The sequence below is a fragment of the Typopeltis vanoorti genome, chromosome 10 (assembly GCF_054136105.1).
Source record: "Typopeltis vanoorti isolate ZY-2024b chromosome 10, IOZ_Tvanoo_1.0, whole genome shotgun sequence".
NCBI classification, from domain to species: domain Eukaryota; kingdom Metazoa; phylum Arthropoda; class Arachnida; order Uropygi; family Thelyphonidae; genus Typopeltis; species Typopeltis vanoorti.
In genome coordinates, this window is record NC_143558.1 from 40,463,491 (window position 1) to 40,490,944 (window position 27,454).

At 37.9% G+C, this 27,454-nt stretch overlaps 1 protein-coding gene across 2 annotated transcripts in view; it reads right to left on the reverse strand.

Moving 5' to 3' along the window:
- Positions 1 to 27,454, reverse strand: part of Klc (kinesin light chain) — a 261,355-nt gene that overhangs the window by 194,265 nt on the left and 39,636 nt on the right. For both annotated transcript variants that reach the window (XM_090399037.1, XM_090399036.1), the window contains exon 3: positions 9,981 to 10,205. In XM_090399037.1, the coding sequence (XP_090255163.1) occupies positions 9,981 to 10,205 (225 nt within the window). The remainder of the gene's footprint in view (positions 1 to 9,980; positions 10,206 to 27,454) is intronic.

The following is a 27,454-nucleotide window of genomic DNA, read 5'->3' on the forward strand; positions in this document are numbered from 1 at the left end:
GCCAATTCCTTGGAGTATTCCCTTAAGATGTGTGGTGATAGGATTTGATATGTCATCAAATCCTATCACCTTATTGACATCAAGTTTATTTATTTCCTCAAACACCTCCAGCTCACTCACAATTAAGCCATCCTCTCCTATGTCCTCCACACTTAAGTTTCTCATGATTTCAACCCTGATCAGGATGAAGCATCCTTATAAATTGATCACCTGAATACCTCAATAATGTCTTCTATAGAAGTTACCATTCTACAATTTTAATCCATTAACATCATCTTACTATGATCATCCTTCCTTCTACTTGCTGCATATCGAAGATCTCTCTAGGGTCTTTCTTTGCTGATTTGCCAATTTCTGCTCATACTGCACTTTTGTTTTTCTAAATGTGTTACTCTCCTGGCTTGTACTTTATATTCTTCATGTAACTGATTATTACCATTATTATCATTAAGAGAGCCCTCCAGTGAGTCAGAGACTCATCGAAGGAGGCCACATACTACACACACCAGCTATCATACTTATTCTTGAATTCATTCACACTGCTTGCACTCACAACATCCAATGGCAATCCATTCAAATCACGCACCGTCCTCTGAGAGAAAAATCTAGCCCTCACACCCTTTTTGGTGGCCTTCATTCTCAGCTTCCAAGGATGCCCTCTCGTCCTTTCCCCACCTTCCATAAATTGAAAAATTCCATCAATTGAAATCCTGTATGAGCCTTTCAGAAGTCTGTAAGTTTCAATCATATCATTCCTCTTTCTCCTATTTGCTAGTGTCTGCAGTCTACAAATTCTCAATCTGTCTTCATAATCAGTATTCCACAATCCTGATATCATTTTTTACTCTCTCCAATATATCAGAATCACAATGGGAACCAGGAGACCAGACCTGCACACAATTGTCCAAGTGAGGTCTTATCAAGGACTTGTAAAGAGGAAAAACAACAACATCCTTATCTTTACATGTGAACGCTCGTTTCAGCATTGCAATTATCTTTTGAGTTGTATTTGTAATCTTTGCCACATGGCCCCTCAACTTCAACTTCCTATCTATTAACACTCCAAGATCCCTAGCCTCAGTTTCTTCTAGCCTAATACCCAATATAATACGACATTGGATATCTAATCATGCCGGAGTGAATGATTTTACATTTACTGACATTGAACTGACACCCATTTTCCCATGCCCACAATTCCAGCCTATTCAAATCATTCTGCAAAGACTGCATATCAGCATCATTCCTGATTACCCTACCTATCTTTGCATCATCAGCAAATAACTGTATGTCACTTGTCAAATCCTTCCCAATATCATTAATGTACAAATTGAATAACAGTGGACCAAGCACTGATCCTTGTGGTATAGCACTTGTTACCTTAAACCTTGCAGACTCAGATCCCCTGTATACCACTTTTTGATATCTGTCAGTCAGCTATCCTCTTATCCATGCTAATATTGTATAACCCAAACTAATTTTCTCTAATTTATGCAGCAGTCTGCCATGCTGTATTCTGTCAAAAACCTTAGCAAAATCCAAAAGTATCGTGGTATATCCATTCCCCTTGTCTGGTTCAATGGTAACATTGTTATAGAATGTGAGCAAGTTGCTAAAACATGACCTTCCCTTAGTAAACCCATGTTGTTCATTGCAAAGTAGATATTCACTGTCAACCCATTTCTGAGTGCAGACCCCTAACTAATTTTTTCAAAATCTTCACCACCACTTCTGAGATACTAATTGGTCGATAGTTGGATACATCGGTCTTTGCACATCCTTGTACTATGGAATTACCATACATTCCTTCCATTCCTGAGGAATCTTCCCTGTTCTGAGACTCATATTAAACATCCTGGTCAAAGGAATGGCCAGTTCAGCTGAACACTCTTTTAGCACACATGCTGATATTCCATCAGTCCCTATTGATGAATTCTTATTCAGTTTGTGAAACAGCTCTAATACCTCAGCCTCACACACCTTATTATATATCTTCTTCTCCCAGGTTTCATTCTTAAGCCTCTCATTTATCAATTTTACAACTACCTTATTCAGTATTTTGACCTTATGAATACATTCACATATTGATGCTGTTATGTATTTCTTTGTCAGTTCCCAAGCAGCATTTATTTCCTTACCTCTCAACTCCCCATTCCATGCTATAGCTCAAAGCTGTCTCTTAAGCTCATCATAATCAGCAGCCTTGTACTTCCACATATATCCTTTCCTCACAGAATTCTGCATATTGCTAGCCACAACCCAGGTGATGAATTCACGATCACTCTCAGTTGGTGAAAAGTGTGAAACCCCATTCACAATTACAACCTCAGATGAATTTATCAGATTAAAAAACCTCTTGATTCTTGCAAACTAAAGGAAACAGTGAAATGTTGCACAGGCTAACACTTCACAGCTAAATGGTGCTACTGTGAGACACTGGTTAATGGTTAGAAACTTAAAATTCTATTATCCAGAGGATAAAAAAAAAGAGTAACAAATCAAAATACCACATGTTTATAATTAGCAAAATATGGAACTAAGTGGAATTCAGACTGAGCAAACACTATTTTTTTTTTCTTTCAGATAGATCTTGGTTCAACCTACAGATTAATGGAATTCAGTGCATCAAAGAGTCGCCATGAACTTCACCAAGTCTCTATGTGAAAAATACAGTCAAATATTTCCCCTTTCAGATAACTTAGAATTTCATTTGGTGACCAATGTGTCATTAAATATTGCTCTCTTCTGTACTGTTAGTTTTAGGGAGCTCTTAAGGGCAGCAATCCAACTGCAAGAACAGTACTCAATGGCTGGACAGATTTGTGATTTGTATAGTTAATAATATTCATGGTTTTAATGGAAAGGGCTTGTCTTTTATTCCACAATGATGAATCATTTTGGGGGAGGATTGGCAGCAGCCCATCTAACTAGCGTTGGTTGGAATGCCATCATTGATATTATAACTCTTGCCATCCAAAAAGATAGGTATCCTGCCTTTATTCATACTCAGCCTACACTGTTCTGCATCAGAATATGCCTGAGTTACCAAGTAAGCTCTCTCTTGTCAGCTGTCTCCATCCCAAGGGGAAGCAGATGCTGTTGGAAAGCTGCTCCTTTTGAGTATCATCATTCCCAAGTCGGATTCCCTCTTAGTTTAGTTCCTCAGTATCGATATGACCAGCTTCAGGAGGCTTGCTGGCAGAATACATCACCACTGCCATATCATTTATAAAGGGGAAAAAAAAAAATTTATATAACTGAAAAAATTAAAATGCTGTAAAACAAAACCAGAAAATAGAGACAAACTTTTCAAACCAGTGTATCATTCCAGTTATGACATATGGATCAGATACGTGGTCATGCTTAAGTGGAATTCAGACTAAGCAAATACTATTTTCTTTTTTTTTTTTTTTCAGATAAATCTTGGTTCAACCTACAGATTAATGGAATTCAGTATATCAGACAGTCTCCATGAACCAAATCTTTAATAACCAAAAAAAAAATACTAGACAGAATGAGTAAAAAAATGGAGAGAATGGAGAGTGCTATATTAAACAAACTGCAAGACAAAATCAGGAATAAAAATATAAGGAAAAAAAAGGCATTAGATACAGGGTAAGAGATTTTTTTAAAATTAAAATGGAGATGGACAGGACATACTGCATGGATGAAAAGTGACAGATGAACAAAGACAATCGCCCAGTGGCATCCATATGAATGAAGATTAATTCCAGGACAACCAGAGAAAAGATGGAAGGATAACCTGGTGGAGATGGCTAGTTGGCATCAGGAAACCTTCAACAGAGAAAGTTGGAGGCAAATGTAAGGGGGTGGGGAGAGAAGAGGCAATAACCAAATCTTTTTTTGAGCCCATTTTTATAACCAAAATAATTGGTTATAAAAATGGGCTCAAAAGAAGAATATCTATACATATCTACAAATTTATTTACAAAGTGGCTGTGTATTATTCCATGAGAGAAGAAATCAACACTAGATTGTGCGTAGTCTGAATAAACAACAGCATAAACTTAATAAAAAAAAGTGAACAGTGCAGTATACTTAGAAGGATCACAAGTGAGGAAGAGATCAAGAGAATTTGGAAAGTAGTTCAGATAACTTGGAGGTGCATAAATGATTTTTGTGAGATCGATGCTGATAGAAATGCCTCAGAATTATTACCTACTGGATCAGTGCAGTTAGAAAAGTTTTCTCCAGTTCAAGGAGACTGAACTGGAGAAAATCACCACAAAGGAAACCAAAAGGATCAGAAGGACTGTTTGCATTAAGTGAGTAACAGAGAACAGCAAATCAAACTGACAGAATTTAAGAGAATGTAAATATTAAAGCTGTGTTTAATTGTGCTGTTTTTGCTGTTTTCATTCCATTAAAGATGAGCTACACTGCTCAACAAAAGACTGCAGCAAACTTAGGTGACAATATGATACACTACCAATAGCATAAAAAAACAACCACTAAGCACTGAAAGAAACAGCAAGAAATTTTGTAATGATAATCTACAAAAATAGAAAACATAGCTCTGCTGAGTAAAGGTGTATACTCGGATAGTAGGTATTGGAGAACAGAACTGGCTAAGGAAACATCAAAGAATGAACCATTAGAAATAAACTATAGAATTTTTCAAAAATCAGCCATAAGACATGCAGAAGAACTAGTATAAGTTCATAGCAACGAGAACAGAGAAAGTCTAAAAATGGATCAACAACAAAAGAATTTTTACCAACTTTCAAAGCAGATTCTACCTTAAGGCAAACAATCTCCAAGATTAATCATACTATTAATGGGAAGCAGAAAAATAAGACATTATCTAGAAAGCTTCCACATTCTTGAATTGTCATCCTGCATTTGCACCATACATATCTGGATCATCTAATTCCTGATTGTGAGTTAAAAACTGATTCATCTGGAATGCCTCTGATATAACACCATTTCAGATAGGCAGTGTTAGATCCTGAATGGAGAACTTTACAAGTTAGTTCTTTATTCAGGATTTAACATGTAAATATTACTAATTAAGGCGATACCTGCATATCAGCTAATAATTATGAAAAATTTCTTTATGTTATGTGATAATGTGTAGTCCATATGCGCCACATATTGAAATTTATTCCTGTATAACTGAAATGAGAAGCAGAGAATTTTGTGTCAGAATAGTAAGAATTATGTAAGGGAATTGTTAAGTTATTTGTAAATCCCATTAAGCTGTCTAGTATATTATGAAATTTCCAGAAAGATAATGAGTAGTAATCTGGAATAATCGCATATAATCTGTACAAGTCGAGCGTAGCGATGGAGGCTGTACCTATGTGGAAAGTGATGTCAGAACAACTACCTGGAATAGGGTAACCTAACAGATTAGGAAAAGTGTAGGATCACCCAAGGGGCATGAACGATGGGGTTCGTGGGTAAAAAATACATCGAATAGAGGGCCCCCGAAAGGGTGAATAAAACTTTTTATTCTTTGGTTCCTGGATTCCAGTTTTAGGAGGTTTGTCGGAGGGGGGATTCGTGAGAGAGCAGTGGGTTGACTACAGTGATGTTGGATGACGAGGGCTATTCTTGAGGATGTTTGAGGATTTCTAAGCGAAGCTGATCGTGTTACGACGGCCTATGAAGAATCGAGCCTTCGAATAAAGTCCCATCGAGGAGGACGGAGAAAATTTTTCTGTGGAGCGGTAGACAGCATGCCACAGTCCGGAAATGATTCAAAGAAAAGTGTAGTGCATCGCCAGGCGCAAAGACGGTCGATAAATATACAGTAAGGTAATCCCATCTACATGAGATGGCGGCATGAAATCAGAAAGGATCCAGTAATGTAAAGAATTTCATTCTATGTTAAAAATCACTTAGAAGAATAAGAAATTTGTGTATACTGTAAACTAAGGACACTAATAGAGAACTTTTAAGTGAGAATTTGATTGAATTAGTTAAGACCACATGGAACAAAGAAGAAATGATGATAGGCAGTATTTTGATTGAGAATGGCTAGGCTTGACTAATGCAATTTAGAATTAAGATGGTTATTGATAGAGTATTAATGAAAGTGTTCAATACATCTTCTGTGAATAACTTGTGAAAGGAATTATATCCTAGTAGTGTTATGCTTACACTTAATCTTACTCTTTCATAATTGAAGGATTTAGCTTACTCAAATTCATTGTTGTGATTTAGTATGAACCTTAACTTAGAGTGAGATTTGTTCTATTGAGTATTTGAATTTTCTTAACTGTAAATGTTTTATGCTTTTCCAATAAACATGTTTTGTACCTTATACCTGAGTTTATGCCTGATTACGAATTCAAACCACTACTCATGAAATAGAACCTTTTGGCAGTGTTATGTTGTTGTTTCTACCATTATCTTTTCTTGTGTGTAGCCTAACTAGATTCTACCTAGGGATATTTCCTTTTCAAATACTGGCAAATTTATATTTATACTTCACCAGCCAGTATCCTATAACAGGAATTTATTCAAGTTCAGGGAAATATTCCTAGATTCATTGGCATTCACTCTAACACACACTTAAATAGATATCGGAACTATTGCAGTCGTTACCAATGATCTATTACTTAAACATATATATCTAAAATTTCTCCCGTTATGGTTCTAATTTTATAAGTGGTAATTTGATATCTCAAATTCAGGCATGACTCAGGCATATGCAATAAAACATGTTTATTGGAACTGAATGACAATTACAACTAAACTGAATCAAAATACTAAAACTTCTAAATCTCTTGCTAAGTTAAATCTCATGCTAAGATAATTAAACAATTCTAAATTAATCAAGTTCACCTAGACAGATCAAATTGTTAATCACACAGAACAATAGAAAGCAATGACAATATTACACTAAATTAAGATCCTCTCATGTATGCTATTCATAAAGACATATTACACAACTTGTTGCTATCTCAGTTAAGGTTATCTACTAAACAAAATACATTTATTACTTCAGTCACATACAATTAGATTCGTTCCTGACAATTCCTTGTCCAACAGAATTTGCTGTCTCAAAATACGAAATCTTATCAAAGTTCTCTAAGGATTGTCCACATAACTTAATCAAACACAAGTTCTATCACTTCTGTAACAAATAAAAATCTCTACATTACCCAGTTCTTTCTGAAGGTCTATTAACACGTTTGCTGCCAACTACGAGTATACTCATATGACGCTTGCCGCCGACAACGAGATTACTGTACTGACCTTGAAGAAGTGAAAATGCTTGGCTTGTGGAGCTAGCATCAAAACTGTGTAGTCTCAATAGATGGTATATGCTCTGCACAAGCCAACTACGAGTATACTCGTATGACGCTTACCGCCGGCAACGAGATTACCGTACTGACCTTGAAGAAGTGAAATTGCTCTGTGTACGATAACAGACTATGCCGAAGTAGCGTGGCAGCGAACGTGTTAACTACCATGTGTTGTTCTGGTCATCCTTCGATTGGCTATTTTGGCGCCTGGCTTTTGGCTACATCGTCCTTTCTACTGCTGCAGGACTCTAACTAATTTCTGCCGCAACTGAGGGCTATCTCTGCTCCTTTCCGATGGGACATCCAGTGACTGGCACGATTCTGCATAAACTGATGATTTGCGTACGGCTTCGCATGGTATTTTCTTCAGCATAATCAGGAAAACGGTCTGCTGTCCAACATCATAGAACCCTGGTTCGTTCTTTCTCCGACCACTGGTCATGAATCCTCGAGATGAAATCCGGAACAAGAGGCCTTGCCTTATATTCTGTGTTCTAGCACCCTCTTTTTGCTGTATCCTTTTTTTTTTTTTTTGCACAACCCTTAGTTTTAATGCCCTTAAGATGATCCTTAATCTCCCTATTGCTGTTAGGTGCTGTCTTCGAGGAAAGGCGCTTACGTTATTTTCCGCATACGCTGTAGCCTCCGGCATTACAACCGATACGTGCGTTTCAGAAGAGACCTTTGCACTGTTACTCATTAGTGTCTGATGATTTACGTTATTTTAGATAGCTTAATAGGACACAAATTTAAGACAATATTTCCTTTACATATAATCACTAATTTGACATAATAAATTTAGTTTAATCCTTTATCCCAGTGAGAGCAAACAAAGTTTGCGCCTGAAAATATCTTCAGGACTGAATATAGTGTTGTACTATCTTATTTGGGTAAGTAGCACAGCACCAGGCAACTTGTAGCAAAGGTGGAGCAAGCTGCCAACACTCCTATCCCAGTATCACCCATAATGCAAAACACATCTCCTTGTGGATATGTATACTGTTATGCATTAAGGGATTGGTCACTACCCAGACTAGTTTTGACCTTTACTGAGGTCTCTTCAGTGGGAGCCAGGCTCAGAGTTGGAGATACCAAGCAGAAGCAGTAGCAAAGTCATCTTTACCTATAGGAGTTGCCAAAAGGTTTGCCACCTTTTTTTTTTTTTTTTTTTTATTAAATTACTCTGGATTTAGAGAAAGATGTTGAAAGTTTATTTTTCACTAGGTTAGACTATAATAAATTTAGTTTAATCCTTTATCCCAGTGAGAGCAAACAAAGTTTGCGTCTGAAACGACTATATTACGCCTTCAGGACTATCTATATTCAGTCCTGAAGATATTTTCAGGTGCAAACTTTGTTTGCTCTCACTGGGATAAAGGATTAAACTAAATTTATTATAGTCTAACCTAGTGAAAAATAAACTTTCAACATCTTTCTCTAAATCCAGAGTAATTTAATAAAAAAAGGTGGCAAACTTTTTTGACAACTCCTATAGGTAAAGATGACCTTGCTACTGCTTCTGCCTGGTATCTCCAACTCTGGGCCTGGCTCCCACTGAAGAGACCTCAGTAAAGGTCAAAACTAGTCTGGGTAGTGGCCAATCCCTTAATGCATAACAGTATACATATCCACAAGGAGATGTGTTTTGCATTATGGGTGATACTGGGATAGGAGTGTTGGCAGCTTGCTCCACCTTTGCTACAAGTTGCCTGGTGCTGTGCTACTTACCCAAATAAGATAGTACAACACTATATTCAGTCCTGAAGATATTTTCAGGCGCAAACTTTGTTTGCTCTCACTGGGATAAAGGATTAACTAAATTTATTATAGTCTAACCTAGTGAAAAATAAACTTTCAACTAATTTGACATAATTCTCTAGTTTAGTTTTCTGTTTTGACTACAAATATTTCTAATACATTACACATATTAATGCACATTCTCATATACAACAAACAAGGTCTTGTTACTTTTTGCTAGTGTGCAGGTATTATCTTAAATTAGTGAGAATTTTCATGTTAGATTCTGAATGAACAACTTCTTAGAAAATTTCCCTGAACAAGAGTCTCTTCTGTTATAGGATATTGGCTGGCACAGCATAAAATAAATTTTGCCAATGTCCGAAAAGGAAATAGTACTGAATTAATATTTTAAAGGCACAACAGTAGATTAGAAAGCAGGCTACTTAGAGGTAGAACAAGGTATAATATAGAGAAAACAATGACGTAACAGCAGCCAGTACTAAAACAGACTTATCCAAATTAATTCAAATTCTTCATTTACACTGACAGGATTGATTTTCAATTAATATAATATAAATTAAATGCACAAGTATAAATATATTAACAGTACACTACTGTGTTGAAATCATATGTGTCTAAAATATTCATCAGAAAATACTAGAAATGTTAATTAAAATTTTACATAAAAACGTAATATATTGCAGGCAACAGAGCATGCAAAAAATAAAATTACTTCCCACCAGGGCTGCTACTAGTAACACACAGTGATGCCGTCATTTATCCAACCCTCAAATCAGAACCTCAGTTTACCAGTCCTTGAATAAATTAATACATCAAAAGACTGTTGGAGCATCTTGACAGTACAATGATTGCTGCATTCAGTTAAGTAGGCAGAAACTGATAATTGTACGCGAGCAAGAGAGAGAGAGAGAGAGAGAAATCTTGTTATTATTAAAAGCCTCTTACCCCTTCATTAGTATCATATTTCTTCAGGGTATTCATGAATTCTAAATGTTTTTTTTCCTCCTCCAACTGGGCAACCATTTGTTCAGAAGCTTGTAGTTTTTGTTGGGTATTAGCTAGCTCATCTCTTAACCAGGCATTTTCTTGACAAAGTCTTCTGACTTGAGCCCTTAACTTCTGCTTTTCTGCTTCAACCATTTGAAGATGACTAGCAAGGGCCATCATTACCTAAAAAAGGATAAAGGTATAAGAAATAATTAATACAGTACCCATATTTAAAAAGTAAGCCCATTTATTATTATTTTAGTGCTCTAAATTTTATGTTTTTAGTGAATCAATCTTGTTGTAGAATATGTTTATATCACACTGTTTTAATTCAACATTGTACATATGTTTGTGTAAATCTTTTATTGGTTTTTTGGTGAATGTATGAAATTGTTGTAGTAGCATAAGCTACAAAACAAAAAATTAGGCTTGGCTGTCACGAAGTTTGTAGCAGCTAAGCCTAATTTTTGCTTTTTACATACCAACGTTAAAGTACTTTCTGAAGGTGCATATACGGTACTGTAGGTTATACGTAACTGCTATGGTAATTCTGTCAATGGTGTTATGAATTGATTTGGTTTAAGGAAATGCATAACAGAAGTTTTAGGATTTTTGGTTTGTGGCCAAGCCTAACTCAGCAAGTGTGTTGATTAAACTACCAGTGTAATTTTGACATCTGAGATTGCAGCTGTAAATTTAATGAATAATTATATCTAATTATTCATAAAGATGGAAACAATCACCACAGCAACATGTTGCCTGTGTTTGACCAGTTACTTTCTGGAGAAGCTCTGGAAGATCTCACACTGTTCTGTGCACCTTTAGGCTCATACAACAGTGTCATGTGCATGCAGTCCAATCTTTTTTAATTTATTTATTGGAAATTCTTGTAATTATCCCACTGTGATCCTCAAGGACATAAAATACACAGATTTAAAATGATGGTGATCATTTATAAGGATGAAGTGAACAAGTCGCATGGCCACTTCTCATTGTTGCAGAAAGTTTAAATATTAATGGTTTTAAAGAGGTTGCAGATGAGTTTCTGAATACCTTAAATCACATGACTGTATCTTCCGACAGTCCGCACTAAGATGCTGTATTAATCCCAATTACAAATCAACTATCCAGTCTTAGCAATGCTGGATTAGTTGATAGCCTTTCACATCTTCGGTAGGAATGTGATCTTTGCTTAGGAGTACAGGCCTTGCCTCATATTGGGTCACAACAAAAAACATGAGGCAGAATTGCCACCTTTAGGTAGGTGGAAAAGAGGAAGACCTCAGAGAAGACTTCTTTGTGACTCAAATAAATGTATAAAGGAACAGGTGAAGTCAAGAACAGTTGGCATCAACAGAGGAACTTGAGGGGAAATAGAAGATTTGAGGACTTGGATCAAGACAGTGAACAGAGACATTAGGACACTTCAGATAAGATTAGCTAATATAAAAACTTCAAGAGGAAATGTGAAAGAGAGAGAGAGAGAGAGAGAGAGTCAAGAGAATGAGAAAACCAAATGAAAGTGTGAGCAGGAGAAGTATAATGTTAGAGAGAAAAAGAGAAAGTTTCAAGAAAATGTGAGAGTGTTTGAAGGAGGTATGAATGTAAGACAAAGATGTGAGAACAATATGTGAGTGTTGGGGATGAGAGAAGGAAGGATGCTAGTGTATGTGAAAATAAACGAATGGATGGTGGAGAGAATGAAGAGTTAGATATAATGAGAGGGGGGGAGGGGAGAAAGAGAGAAATAGACTGCTTATGTGTAATTTTTCACAGGACAAAGTGTAAGCTTAAGAGACTGAATAAACGGCAATTCCATAAGAGGAGCGCTTTGTGAAGGAATGAGGAAATCATTTTTTCCAGGTACAAAAATTAATAACAATAGTGATGCTATTAATGTCCAAAGTGAAAGAGTTGACAGGTACATATGATCTGAAAGGAGAAAGGTATCAGGGAAGACATGAAAGAGTTACTAACTGTGGCAAAAGAGAAGAGTAAGAGTGTAAAGATAGTCTGTTGCCACGATATGATAAAGGTGAGTTGTGAAGAAGGACATTCATTACAAATAACCCAATGCATAGATTGCATAAACGAATGGAGTGCAATTTCTGGATGTGTGGAATGAGTTTCATGGATAAACTAGAAGAACTGAATATCCACACAAGACTGATAAACTTAATTGACAAGAGAACAGTGCAATATTTTGGACACATATGTAGAAGGGAAGGCAACTGCCTAGAAAAAATAATCATCCAGGGTAAACCATGTGGAAAAAGAAAAAGAGGAACCCCCACCCCCCCAACAGGTGGATTGACCAAATATCAAGAATCACTGAACTTAAACTAGAACAAGCAATAACAGAAGCAAAGTGGAGGAAGAAATGGCAAAGCATCATAAGGAAGGTCACAAGTCCTCAGACATGAAGAGATCAGAGAGAGAGAGAGAGAAGGCACATGGTTTGCGTTTAAATGGATTTAATATTAGGAGTCTAGAAACAATGCTGCTCACTGTAGCAAGTTTACATGTGCAAAATCAGGGAAAACTAGAGTTGCTAGGAAGTAAGTAGGAGAGGGTGTATGCAAGTAAAAATAAAGTAAAAATGGGTGGTGAGAAAATGCAGACTTTAGTCTTTGAGGTAGGAAATAAGAATGGGATTGACATTAGTATACATAAATGATATAAACCTATGACATTTATATCATTTCTGTATACTAATGCCAAAAGTAATTTTCGTGGAAAGGCTTACACGTTGGGTATGCATTTTTTACTAAATAATGTAAGGAAATTACGTCAACTAGGATATACATTAAAATTAATTTTAATATACTTCAATATTTCGGCAACGTCGCGTTGCCATTTTCAGGAACTTAAGAACAAGACACATGAACGCAGGCACAACAAACAGTAAGTGAGGAAGAAGCAGGAAGCTATTATTTCTCCTAAAGTTCTGATGGAGCCCCCTAGTGGGCAATGTTGGTATTCCTGGGCGATTGGGCTGAAGGTCTTCTGATGTGGGTTTCCCAAATTTGAGGCAGTCTCATGCAGCCAAATTTGTTGAGGCTTAGATTGTTTCTTAGGGCAGAAGCTGATTCCATGAAAAGCCTTTCATATTTGCATTTACTACAGTGTATTATCGTGGCTTTCTTACACCATATTCTATGGCAGGTATCCAGCGCATGGTCAGCAAGACCAGAGTGGCTGTATTGGTGAAACCAGATGTAGTCCTTGTGTTCTAAAATTCTGATATTTGCTGTCCTGCCTGTTTGGCCAAAGTAGGACAGCTTACAGCTGCAAAGGACCTGGTATACACCAGGTAGGTCTAGGGGGGGGGGGGTTTGGTCTTTAGTAGAACGGATAAGGGATGCCAATTTTTTACATGGTCTGTAACAAGAAGTTAAGTCATGTTTTTTCAGGATTTTTGTAATTTTTTCCGAGGTGCCTCAGATATAGGATATGGTGATGGATTTAGAGTAATCCTTGTTGTGAGGGGTGGGGAAGGGTGTTGTGGTTTACTGGTTTCAATATTTTTTGGATTTTTTTTGTGGGGGTAGCCATTGGCTGAGAAAGTGTTGAGAATTTGGTTTAGTTCTGTGGTTAGGGCATTGTCATTTGAACATTGAACAGATAAGTTTAGCCCAGTTGTGTAGTGTCTTAATGACTCCATATTGTTGCAAGAAGGGGTGGTGGTGGTGGGATTGTTGGTGAATGCATCTGCCTGTATGGGTGGGTTTTCTATAGACTGAGAAAACCAAGGTTCCATCAGGCTGGTGGGTGACTAGTGTGTCTAAGAAAGGAAGGCAGTTGTTTTTTTCTTCTTCCAGGGTGAATTTGATTCTGGGGTATTGGTTGTTTAAGTGTGTTAGGAAGGAGAGGAGTGCATCGGAGCCATGTGGCCAAATAGTGAACACATCATCAACATACCGAAGCCAAATGGTTGGTTTTTGCACTTAAACTCTGCCCCATTTTGCCAAATAGGGCAGAGTTTAAGGCTTTCTCTTCAAAAGTCTCCATATAAAAGTTGGCCAAGGGTGGGGAGAGTGGAGAACCCATGGCTTTCCCCTCTATTTGGTTGTAGAATTTTCCTTGCCAAACAAAATAGCCCGAGTTCATTGTGAACTGAAATAGGGCTGTGATATCGGGAGGAAATTTAGCTTGGATTAACTCTAAGGATTCTTTGAGTGGGACATTTGTAAATAAGGAGGAGACATCGAAACTGACCATTATGTCAGTATGTTTGAGTGCAAGGTTTTCTATGATGGCTTTGAAGTAGGCTGAGTTCTTTATGTGTGAAGGTGTGTTGCCAGTATAGTGTGAGAGAGCTTTGGCCAAATGTTTAGCTAGTTTGTATGTGGGGAAATCAATGCCATCCACTATGAGACGTAATGGCACATTTTCCTTCTGTATTTTTGGGAGTCCATAAATACGGGGGGGTTAATGATTTTAATTTGTTAGAACTCGATCTCTCGAAACAACTTTCTACCGAAACGGTAGTCAACCTTTCATCATTTAGGGTGAAACCTGAAGCACTTGACACCTTCACACATGGCCACAACTTCGCCATTGTGCCCAGAAGAATATCTGCTGAAGATATTATGATACAAATTGAACGCGGGATATCACACCTTCCAAACCACGTCGCCAACGATATTAGACTGGATGTGGCTTGTGTTCTGGCTAAAGCTAAACCACCAAAAGCCAACATGCCCAGTAAGGAAATAAAATTTCTACTGGAATTAAAGAAAAACAAGAAAATAATAATCACCAAAGCTGATAAAGGGAATGCCACAGTATTGCTTAACCAAAAGGATTACACAGGTAAGCTGAAAGCTCTATTGTTAGATCGGCCTGCTTACCTTCCTATCGAGTACAATCCCACCAACTCACAAATTAGAAAACTCCACAGGCTACTTAAGAAGGTCACTTCTTGGCCTGTGGAAATCACTAACAAATTAAAACCATTTAACTCCATACCCCAGGTAAGCTGAAAGGATTACACAGGTAAGCTGAAAGCTCTATTGTTAGATCGGCCTGCTTACCTTCCTATCGAGTACAATCCCACCAACTCACAAATTAGAAAACTCCACAGGCTACTTAAGAAGGTCACTTCTTGGCCTGTGGAAATCACTAACAAATTAAAACCATTTAACTCCATACCCCCCCCCCCCGCATTTATGGACTCCCAAAAATACAGAAGAAAATGTGCCATTACGTCTCATAGTGGATGGCATTGATTTCCCCATATACAAACTAGCTAAACATTTGGCCAAAGCTCTCTCACACTATACTGGCAACACACCTTCACACATAAAGAACTCAGCCTACTTCAAAGCCATCATAGAAAACCTTACACTCAAACATACTGACATAATGGTCAGTTTCGATGTCTCCTCCTTATTCACAAATGTCCCACTCAAAGAATCCTTAGAGTTAATCCAAGCTAAATTTCCTCCTGATATCACAGCCCTATTTCAGTTCACAATGAACTCAGGCTATTTTGTTTGGCAAGGATAATTCTACAAACAAATAGAGGTGACAGCCATGGGTTCTCCAATCTCCCCACCCTTGGCCAACTTTTATACGGAGACTTTTGAAGAGAAAGCCTTAAACTCTGCCCCACAAAAACCAACCATTTGGCTTCGCTATGTTGATGATGTGTTCGCTATTTGGCCACATGGCTCTGATGCATTCCTCTCCTTCCTAACACACTTAAACAACCAACACCCCAGAATCAAATTCACCCTGGAAGAAGAAAAAAAAACAACTGCCTTCCTTTCTTAGACACACTAGTCACCCGCCAGCCTGATGGAACCTTGGTTTTCTCATTCTATAGAAAACCCACCCATACAGGCAGATACATTCACCAACAATCCCAACAAATTTGGCTGCATGAGACTGCCTCAAATTTGGGAAACCTACATCAGAAGACCTTCAGCCCAATTGCACAAGAATACCAACATTGCCCGCTAGGGGGCACCATCAGGACTTTAGTAGAAATAATAGCTTCCTGCTTCTTCCTCACTTACTGTTTGTTGTGCCTGCGTGCACGAGTCCTATTCTTAAGTTCCTGAAAATGGCAACGTTACGTTTCCGAAATATTGAAGTATATGAAAATTGATTTTAATGTATATCCTAGTTGACGTTGTAATTTCCTTAAATTATTTAGTAAAAAATTTAGTAAATATTGCCAGAAGTATTAGGAACAATAAGGAGGAGCTTTTAGCACTGGTTAGTTCCTATTGGTCAAAAGTTATTGGTATTAGTGATATGGCCTACTAAAGATGATGTAATTATAGGCAAGGAAAGTGATAGTTATAATATTTTAGAGGGATAGAGCAAACAGGATGGGTTACAGCCAAAAAGAGTGCTAGTATAACAGGAAATCAATAAAATAGAAAGCAGTGCTTTTGAGTGTCTGGTTTGAGGTAAAAATTAACACAACAAAATATTTGGTTGGCTGCCGCTATAGGCAAGGGAATGCAAAAGATGATGTGGGCAATAGGTGTCGAAAAATAAATTCAATAATAATAATCATTATTATTATCCCAAGATCCCATGGAATCAGAGACTCATCTAGGAGGTCCTTTTGTCATACAGCTCATCACACTGCACCTTAAACACACTCAAATTCTCTGCAGACAACACCCACTCAGGCAAGGCATTCCAATCATTCATAACTCTGCGTGCAAAAAACATGCTTCTCATCCCTGCCTACTCACACCATCTTTATACAGCTTCCAGAGATGACCTCTGGTTCTCCCACCATTTGCTGTAAAACCTCTCCAACATTGATCCTATAACAATCCCTTACTAACTTGTAGGTCTCTATCATATCACCCCTCTTCCTCCTATGCGCTAGACTCTGTAAATTCCATCCTCTCAAACTTTTCTCATATTCGACATTCCAGAGATCAGAAACTACCTGAGTAAGTTGTCTGTGGACCCTTTCCAACATCCCTTCATCCTTTTGAAAACTAGGTGACCAAATCTGTGCACAGAAGTCCATGTGTGGTCTAATCAAAGCCTTATACAATGGAACAAAATTTCCTTACTTCTACAAGTCAGTGTCCTCTGCATCATTTCCAGAATTCTTTGTATTGTCCTCACAATTTTGGCAATGTGTCCCCTAAATTTCAGATCCTTATCCACTATTACCTAAGATCTCTTATTTCTTCCCATCTCCAACAATATATCCCAACCAAGTGTAAATTTTATATCTCAAATTTTTGTTTGTTTTTAAATTTTAAACTTTTAATTAAAAAATTTTATTTAAAAAATTTTAAAACCTTAAATTTTGAAACATTCAACTGACATCCCCATTCCTGTATCCATTCACTCAATCTATTCAAGTCTTCTTGTAAGACTACAACATTTACTCTACTCTTCATAGTTCACCCAACTTTGCATCATCTGCAAACAACTGAATATTCATCCAAATCTTTGCAAATATCATTAATATACAGGTTAAACAGCAATGGTCCTAAAACAAACCCCTGAGGCACACCACAAGTGACTTCCCTAATTCCAGGATATTGCCCCCCCATACACAACATGCTGATACCTATCAGATAGTCAGTCGAATCCAATGCACTAATCTAATATCCAACCCCATCCACTCTAGTTTGACTATCAACTTATTATGCCATATTCTATCAAAAGCTGTTGCAAAAACTAAGTATACTACTGGGTATCACTCTCTCATCTGTAAAACCTCTGTTTAACAGAGGTTTTACAGAGTTCATGTTTCTCACAGAGGTCATGTTTTAGTAAGTCATCATCATCAAATTCCTGACATGTACCCTCAAGGGGGGTGTACAGGATATCATTGTACTACATGAAAAATTTACATCATTACTAACTTCCTATCTACAATTTTCCTCCAAATCAGTCGGTTGCTTGTCAAGACTCCAACATTATTAGCTCTTATATTTCTATCGTCTAAGGCACTTTGTACCGTATCAATCCACCTATATCTTGGTTTCCTCTGGGTCGTTTTGCTGCCAACCAGGCAGAGAACACTTGTTTTGCTAATCTTTCTTCACCCATTTTCTTTAAGTGACCATACCACCTGAGATTAGCTCTGCTAACGCATTCCTGGAAGCCGACAATGTCAAGTTCTTTCCTAATATCCTAATTTTTTAATATGATATTGCCATTGATGCCATCAGTTCATGCCTCTAATCTTTTTCAGGACTCTCATATCTGCAGTCTCCAGTCTTTGGTCAAGTGTTTTACTTCTGACCCAGCTCTCAGATCCATAAGTTAAAACTGGTTTGAACACCGTCTTGTATACAGCTAATTTAGTGTTCTGACTAATTTCTCTCTTATTCCATATGAATTTATTCAATTGACTTCCCACTATACCAGCTTTGCTGATTCTGTTGTCTATTTCCATATTTAATTTACCATCTTCACTAAAAATCGTGCCTAAGTAGCTGAAATGTTTTACGTGTTCCACAGGTTCCCGGTTCACAACACAGTTGACATTTTCAACAATTCTACCTATTTTCATTGTCTTTGTCTTTTTAATGCTGATCTTCATACCATATCTATTACAACAATTATTCAATTTAGTCAGGGAATCTTGCAAAATTGTATCGGATTTATTTAGAAGTATAACATCTTCCGCATAAAGCAAAGAGCTGACATTAACATCTCCAATTCTGACATCATGTTTAATATCATTTTCCTTCATAATGTGATCCATATGGATAATGAATAACAGAGGGGGTGGGGGTACATCCTTGTCTCACACCAGATTTAACATTAAACCATCTTCCTGTACATACTTCAATTCTAACTGCCAACTTACAACTCAAATACAGACTAAGTATTGCTTGATATAATGCCCCATTGACACCATATAACTGTAGTGTATTGAATAGCTTCTCTCTTGGCACCTTGTCATATGCCAGATAGACAAAACTTAAATACAGATCTTTGTTATATTCCCATGCTTTCTCGACTATTTGTCGTAAAGTGAAGATCTGAGACTGACAGCCTTTATTTGGCCTGAATCCAGCTTGTTCTTCACCAAGCTTTTCTTCCACAATTCTTCTCAACCGTTTCTCAAGTATACTTGCATAGATCTTGCCAGGAACACTCAGTAGGAAATACCTCTGTAATTCTCACATTCAGTTTTATTTAACTATTAGAGCTCTAATCCAATCATCGGAAATTTGTCCATCTGTCCAGGATTTCTGAACTATGCAGTGCAGCCACTGTAAGACTTTTATACCACCATACTTCCGAATTGCTGGTTGAATATCATCTACTCCTGCTGCCTTTCACATTTCAAGCCTTTGATGGCTTTTTCTACTTCAAGTATGGATATGTATTCCTGACTGTATGCCTGTTGAGTGTTTTTTACCACTGGGGTATCACTGCTTGTTTCATTTAGCAGTTTTTCAAAGTAATTACTCCATACTTCAAGGGTATCTTTTTCTCCTGTGTTCATGTCACCTTTATCATCTCTAACTCCTTTTACAGCACTGTTTCCTCGATTTCTAAGCTTCTTCAACAACCTCCAGAATATCTTACCACCTTCTTGATATTTATTTTCTATGTTCTCTTCTTTCTTTCACTGCTTCTTTAACTTCCTGTGTCCACCATGGAGTCCTGATTTTTCTATCCTTGCAGACAACCTCACCACATAAGATATTCATCACAGAATATCTTACCACCTTCTTGATATTCATTTTCTATGTTCTTGCCAAAGTCCTCCTATGACTTTTGTTTAGCTAGTTTTACACAGTGTTTAGCTTTCTTACATTTGTCTCTGTATTCTCTAAGAGCACAATCTGACTTATTTGCCAGGAATTTTTGATATGCTTTCTTCTTTTCTTTCACTGCTTCTTAACTTTCTGTGTCCACCATGGAGTCCTGATTTTTCTATCCTTGCAGACAACCTCACCACATGCCTCTCTGACTGAATCAATCAGGGTTTTCTTCAAGGCTTGCCACTGAATCTCCAAGGTTTGGTTCCTGTTCTCAAACTCTTTCATTTTTTCTTCAATAATCTTTGTGTATGTTAGTCTACAGTTCACATCTGAGAGCTGCTCAACTTTTATTCGCTTTAAAACTTTCTTACATGTTATTCTTTTCAATATGAAATTCAATTTTATCCTGCTCAAGACTAAATAGTGATCACTTCCAATTTCAAATCCTCTGTACATTCTGTTGTCCTGCACCAGGGAGAAAACATCACTATCAACAATAACATAGTCAATGAGACTTTTCTTATTCCTTGCCTCTTCTCTCCATGTGAATTTGTGCACATTTTTATGTTGGAACATGGTGTTAGTAATAACCAGTCCATGTTCTGAGCAGAAATCCAACAGGTATTTGCCATTATTATTGGCTTGGCTCTTTTCTCCAAATTTTCCCAAAATATTTTTGTATGTCTCACAATCATTTCCTACTCTGCTATTCAGATCCCCAACAAGGACCAACTTTTCCTTTTTCATTATGTCTGTTGCTTTTTCTAAAGTCTCAAAAAAATTCCTCCACTTCTACCTTAGTAGAACCTTCTGTGGGACCATAGGCACAAATAAGTCTCATTGTCCAGTTCCCCATTCTCATATTTGCCCACATCACTCTACTTGAGACTGCCTCCCATTCAAGAAGATTAGCCTCATATTTTGTGTTGAATACTATGGCTACTCCTTCTTTTCCTTGATTGTCATTGCCTGAATATAACATTTTGTATTTATTGCTCAGAAAGATCTCACCAGTTTTTGTCTTTTTTTGTTTCAGTCACCCCTATTATGTCGATCTGGTACTTATCTAATTCTTCAGATAAGTACCAGATAATTCTTCAGATAAGCTCCATTTCTTTGCCATTCAGGCTTCTTATGTTGATAGTACCGATCTTTAACTCTGGTGATGTTGAGTTGGGGTTTGTTTCCAGATTTGTTCCAGTAGCTGACTTTTTGCTGTTCACCCTGGTTCCCCGGCAAAAACAACGGGGGGGGGCCTTGTTTAACCGTTCGATGCCCCAGCCAGCATGAAATTTTGTCATGTTGTACCACATTTTTTATTTTGGTTTAACCAATAAGAATACAATTTGGTCGGCTAAATCCCAAATTGCCAGTCCATCCTCATTTGTTCAGTATCCAGGTAGATACCCAACAGGGTGCACCACGAAAAGGTGAGGATTGGACATTAGGTCAGAAGCCCTGGTCGGTTCTCAACATTCCTTTAAAGGCTATGTGGAGGTCTCCTCTCAGTTATACATCTTTGACCCTTAAGCACCCCTGTTTTAGTAAGTAGATTACTAAAACCTTCCTTTAGCAAATCCATGCTGTCCATGAAAGATAATATCATTGTTTTTAACCCAATTCTGGATCCTAGTTCTCACCAGCTTCTCCAACAACTTAACCATAACACCTGACACACAGATAGGCCTATATTTAATCTGATGATTGAATTCTATCACCTCCCTGATGAAGCAGCACAAACATTCCCTATTTCCACTGTTTTGGAACTCAACCCAGTGCAAGACTCATATTAAAAAAATATATCAAGGCAGATATATTTTTTTAATATATCTGCCTGGCACATTCCTTCAGAATACGTGGTGATATATTATCAAGTCTCACAGCCTTATTAACATCAAGTTTGCAAAATTCCCTATATACACATCTTACTCACTTACAGTCAGTCTCTCCTCCCCTCAACAATGGCTCTCAAACTCTCCATGATGTCACATTACAAGAATGAAAGACCTTTATGAACTGTTCATTAAGTATCTCCACTATATCTTCCACAACAGTTGTCCTTACACCACTTTCTCCATCAATGTCATCCTTCCATAATCTTTTTTTTTTTTTTTTGCTGGCTACATATCAAAAGAACTCCGTAGGATTATTTTTGGCTTCATTAGCTAACTGCTTCTCATACTTCACTTTTGCTACCCTTATCAACCAAGTCACCCTGCTTGCCTGGTCTTTGTAATTCTCATGGAATTGGTTATTACCACTTCTCTTATGCTGCCTCCATAATGTCATACATTTCACATCTACCTTATTTAACCTTCTAACCCTTGGAATACATTTAGACATTGCTTTTACTAGATAGTTCTTGAATATCTCCCAAACTGCATTGATCTCTTTTCCAACTAACTCCACATTCCATGCTGCACCTGCAAGCCGTCTCCTGAGCTCCTCATAATCACCAGCCTTGTAGTTCCACACATATCCTTTTCTCACAGAGGTCCTCACACTGCTTGCAACGACCCAAGTAATCACTTCATGGTCACTCTCACCAACTGGAGGTTGATTTGACACCTCATTATAATTACATCCTCTGATGAGATGATCAAATCCAACACCCTCCATCCTCATGCCCTCTGTTACATACTGTCTGAGGTAATTGTCCCTCATAAACTCAAGAAACTCATTTGCTTTACTTCCAGTTGCTATCTCATCATCCCCATCTATGCTGATTGATTGAATAATCTCATTCATCCCTTTAGGATGGGTAGAGTCCCCTAATGAGGGGGTTCATGACGAAATTAATGCGGCTGGTTCATCAGTCCTTGCTGAATCCCCCTAAGGGTAGTTTTCATGACTGTAATCCATGTATGTTCACAGGGCCAGTTTGCCTGCTTGTGGGATGAAAAACCCCAGATAAACTGGTGGAAAAAACCCTGCTGTCCATGTCCAAGACCGACTAACTTGGCTATGGCTGAGAAAGATCCTTAAGTTCATCACATTGCCGACAGGAATCGAGCCTAGGACACTCCTTCCTCATGCATATGGTTGTGAAGCGCAAAACCACTGGGCTAACTGCATGGATCAGTCTATATTGTCATAATCAAAATCACCCATAATTATCACCCTTTTCTTATTTGCTTGGTATTTTAATTATACATTTACTAGGTCTATAACAACATCTGACTAAGTATTTCATTCTATTCACCTCTATCTCATACCATACTACCTCAAAACCACTGGCATTATTTCCCTCTTGCATCTTTATTTTGTATGGACATAACTCTTTCTCTATCATATCAATAGCACTCCCCCCCCTCCCTTTTTTACCCTTTCTATCTTCACAAAACACATCACACCCTTCCATCTCTATTCCTGTCCTGTAGAGAGAGGGTAATTATTATGAGTCACATTAATATAGATTGGAAAGAGGAATGATCATACGGGTGTTAGGAAATGAAATTTGTGCAGCTTCTAAGGAATAATTATCTAAGGCAGTATGTAATGGAAGGTGCAAGGAGTCGAGAGTGCTGGACCTTGTGATTACATCTCAGGATTTCTGTATAACTAGATGGATATATTGTTGCTAATCGGTGAGAGAGCGATCATTCAGTTTTGACCTGAGAAGTGGCTAAGCATGTGGAATTTTCAGTAAAGGTCTGATGGCTAATTACAAAACTAGGAACTACAAGAAACTCAGAAAATTACCTGGAGTGGTATCATGGGAGGATATACTTCAGGGAAAAAAAGATGCGTGGGAAGTGGTAAGGGATGTTTGAAGAAACAAATAGCTGACTGCATACAAGAGTTAAGAGGATTAGTAAACTAGAAGTAAATGGATGAGTTATAGCATTAAGCAGGAGTTAAAAAAGAAAGAGAAGCATGTGGAGGAGATTCAGAGATATAGGTGACCACCAAGCCCATGAGCAGTATAAAGGACATGCAAGAAAAGTGACTGGTAAGGTAAGGAAGACAAAATTGGAGTATAAGAGATTAGCCAAATGAGCAAAGAGTAATGTTAAAGAATTGTTTCAGTATGTTGCAGCCAAAAGAAAGAATTACCAAAGTAGAATGGTTGTGAAAAATGCGGATGGTAGGGAGGTGACTGAAACAGACAAAGTAGTTGAATTATTGAATAATCGTTTTGCAAGAGTGCATTATCAAGGAGATGATATTACAGTAATAGATGCAACAAGGATTAATGTGGAAGTAAAGATAGAGAAAGTCAAGGTACATAGGATAATACAGAATCTGGGTGTCAATACAGCTATGGGTTTGGACAGGATATCTGCTCGTGTAATGAGAATGTGCTAGGGAATTAGTAGTCCCTGTGACTAGATTATTTAACCTGAGTCTCAGCTCAGGAAATGTCCCAAGGTAATGGAAGGAAGTAGAAATAGTTCCATTGCATAAAGGTGGTTCTAAGACTGATGTAGCTAATTATAAACCAATTAGCATTCCAGGGTGATGGTCAAAGTATTGGAGAAGTTGGTTAAAGACAAAAATTCAAGGAATGGGTGGATTAGGAATGGGATATTGTATGGGGGAAGGACTGCATGGCTTTGTGAAAAGTAGGTCATGCTTCAGTAACTTACTTTCTATAATAGGATGACAGCTGACCTGAATAAAGGTAATGGACATGGTCATACAACTGGACTTTGCAAAGACATTTGATAGGATACTGCATGCAATCCTGATACATAAATTACATCAAATGGGTATGAACATAAAGCTGATGATGTGGATAAGAGATTGGTTGTAAGAGAGATACCAGATAATAGTCTATACAGGTGCACAGTCCTGTACAAGGCCTATGAATAGTGGCATGCCGCAGGGTTCTGTACTTGGGCCACTACTATTTAATTTGTTGATTAATAATATAAGAAATGATCTGAGGGCAAATATACAGTTGGTTGAAGATGATGCAAAATTAGATAGAACAACAGTCAATAAGGATGTCGATTGTAATATGGAACGTCAATATGTTGACGATGATTTAAACAGACTGGCAGTATACAGGCAAAAAAGGAATGGATGCCAATTTAATGTGGCAAAGTATAAGGTTATGCCTTTTGGAAAAGATTACCATCTGTATACCATATTGATGGGACTATACTCCAGAAACATGAAGTCAGAGTTTGGGGGGGGGGTTGGAGGACAGGGAGTTGAAATTCAGAAGGCATACTGCAAAAATGGCTAAAACAGCTCAAATATTAACGTGGATACCTCTTATACAAAAAGACCTCCAACTGCTCAGTTGGAGATAAACAATTACGGAGTAAGAGAGCCAACCCCAAGTGAAATGGGATAATGGTGAAGACAAAGAAGAAGTAATTGCAATCTGTTTAATGACAACAAAATAAATTGCTGCATAAAATAAAAAATTTGTTGATAGCCATACAAATATAAAGCTTAATCTCTACAAACAGTTATAACTCAATCTGCAAAATATTACCAGCATGCCAGAAACATTTGAGTAATTAAAAAGATAACTGAATGATATATGCACGTAAACACAAGAAGGATATTTAATTAACCAAATATTTCGGTCTGGAAATAGCAGACCATTCTCAGGGTATTACAAGAACAGTTTTAAAAACCCTTCTTGTAATACCACTGAAAAAAAAAAAAAAAAAATTAATGAGTAATCTTCATTAGACTTTCCCAGATTTTTGATATAGATATACAATCATTACGATTCAGGTTGGGACGATGGAGCAAGGCCTCCACGCTTTCCTTGAACAAACGTTCGAACCTATAACGGGAGCTATATAAGAGGCGAGTCCTGGACCAAAAGATGCTGTGGTCAGTTTCAATCCAGTGTTGAGTGAATCCAGACTTTTCAGGTTTGTTGTGACGAATGGAGGATTGATGTTATTGGATTCTTTTTTCAAGAGAACGTCCAGTCTGTCCAAAATAGGAGAGATCACAGTTGCAAGGAATTTGATAAACTCCAGGAAGAGATAAAGTTGAGCATTTGTCTTTAGGAGAAGGGCTCACTTTAGTGAGTACGGGCATGGCAAACCCGAGGTACCTGATGCTGGACCATGCCTTACTTCATGTAATATATATCTGTTATATTATTCTGTAGACTGGTCCCTCCTCTTCTTTCTTTGCTTCTTTCTCCTCTCCTTGCTCCTCCCCCTGATGCTATTAGAGTATTCGAGGGCTAGGGGTGAGTCTTTTCTATCTTGCTAAGTCATTTCGTCTTATGCAGCCACCGAAGGAGGCAAGTTAGCCTCAATAGGTGCCGGTCCCAAGCCCGGATAAATGCGAGGGTTGATGTCAGGAAGGGAATCCGGTCGGAAAACTTCAGTGCCAACTCAAACTATGATTATGAGTCGAAGAGAAAATGATATAAGGGCTAGGGCGTACCCCTTAAGCGACGCGCAGCCACATCGCCCTACAGCTGTGAGAAGTGGACGAGGGCTACCGCATCAAGGGCGGGTGCGGTTAAAGAAGCGAGCCCAGCAGGTGGAGAGGATGTTGCGAGTGGGAACACTGAATGTTGGAAGCATGACTGGAAGGGGAAGAGAGGTGGCAGACATGATGAGGAAGAGGAAGTTGGACATTTTATGTGTGCAGGAGACAAGGTGGAAAGGGGGAAAGGCAAAGGAACTGGGAGATGGATATAAATTGTTCTACTCTGGAGCGAATAACGAGGGAAGAAATGGTGTAGGAATTGTGGTGTGTGGCAGAATGAAGGGTGAAGTACTGGACGTGGGTAGAAGGAACGACAGGATCATGCGAATGAAATTGGGTCTTGGAGAAGAGCGGGTGGTCATATTATGTGTATATGCCCCGCAAGTTGGTTGTACAGCAGAGGAAAAAGATGCGTTCTGGAACGTGTTAGATGAAGAAATGAGGGAATTGGAAGAAAATTAGATAGTGATTGTCGGAGGAGACTTGAACGGGCACATAGGAAGACAGAATAGAGACTGTGAAAGGGTGCATGGTGGCCATGGAGTGGGAATGATGAACCAGGAAGGAGAGAGGGTTGTGGACTTTGCAGTAACATTTGATCTGGCAATTGTGAACTCGTTTTTCTTCACGAGGGAAGAACATTTGATAACATTTAGAAGTGGTAACAACAGCTCACAAATTGACTACATTTTGACTAGAAGAAAACATCTTAAGGTTGTGACAAATTGTAAAGTAATTCCAACAGATCAAGTAGCACAACAACACCGATTGCTGTGCACAGACTTTAAAATAAGATCGAAGATAAGAACTTCTGGTTGCCATGGGATGAAGACAATTAAGTGGTTTCGCCTAAAAGATGAGAGTGTGAGGAATCGTTTTAGGGAGAGAGTGTTAGAGAGGATTTCGGATGGACTGGAAAGTGTACAAGATTGGTGGAAACATAATTCAAAAGTAATCTTGAGCTGTGCAAGATTAAGCTGTGGTAGAAGAGGACTCGAAGATGAAGAACTTGGATGTGGTGACAGCCCAAGACAGGAAGGCGTGGAGGAGACTCATAACAAACAGTGACCCCACTTAAGTGGGAGAAGCTGCAGAAGAAGAAGAAGATTTGTCTTTAGGAGAAGGAAAATGAGAAGACAATTTGTTAATAAGTGAATACGTAGCTGTTAAATCATATTCCTTTAAAATTCTTGTGATAGGTTCTGAAATACCGGAGATATAAGGAATAGGCACTTGACGTATTGAAACTTTGTTGTTTTGTGGAGGATTATAAGAATTGAGATGTTGATACTTTTTTCA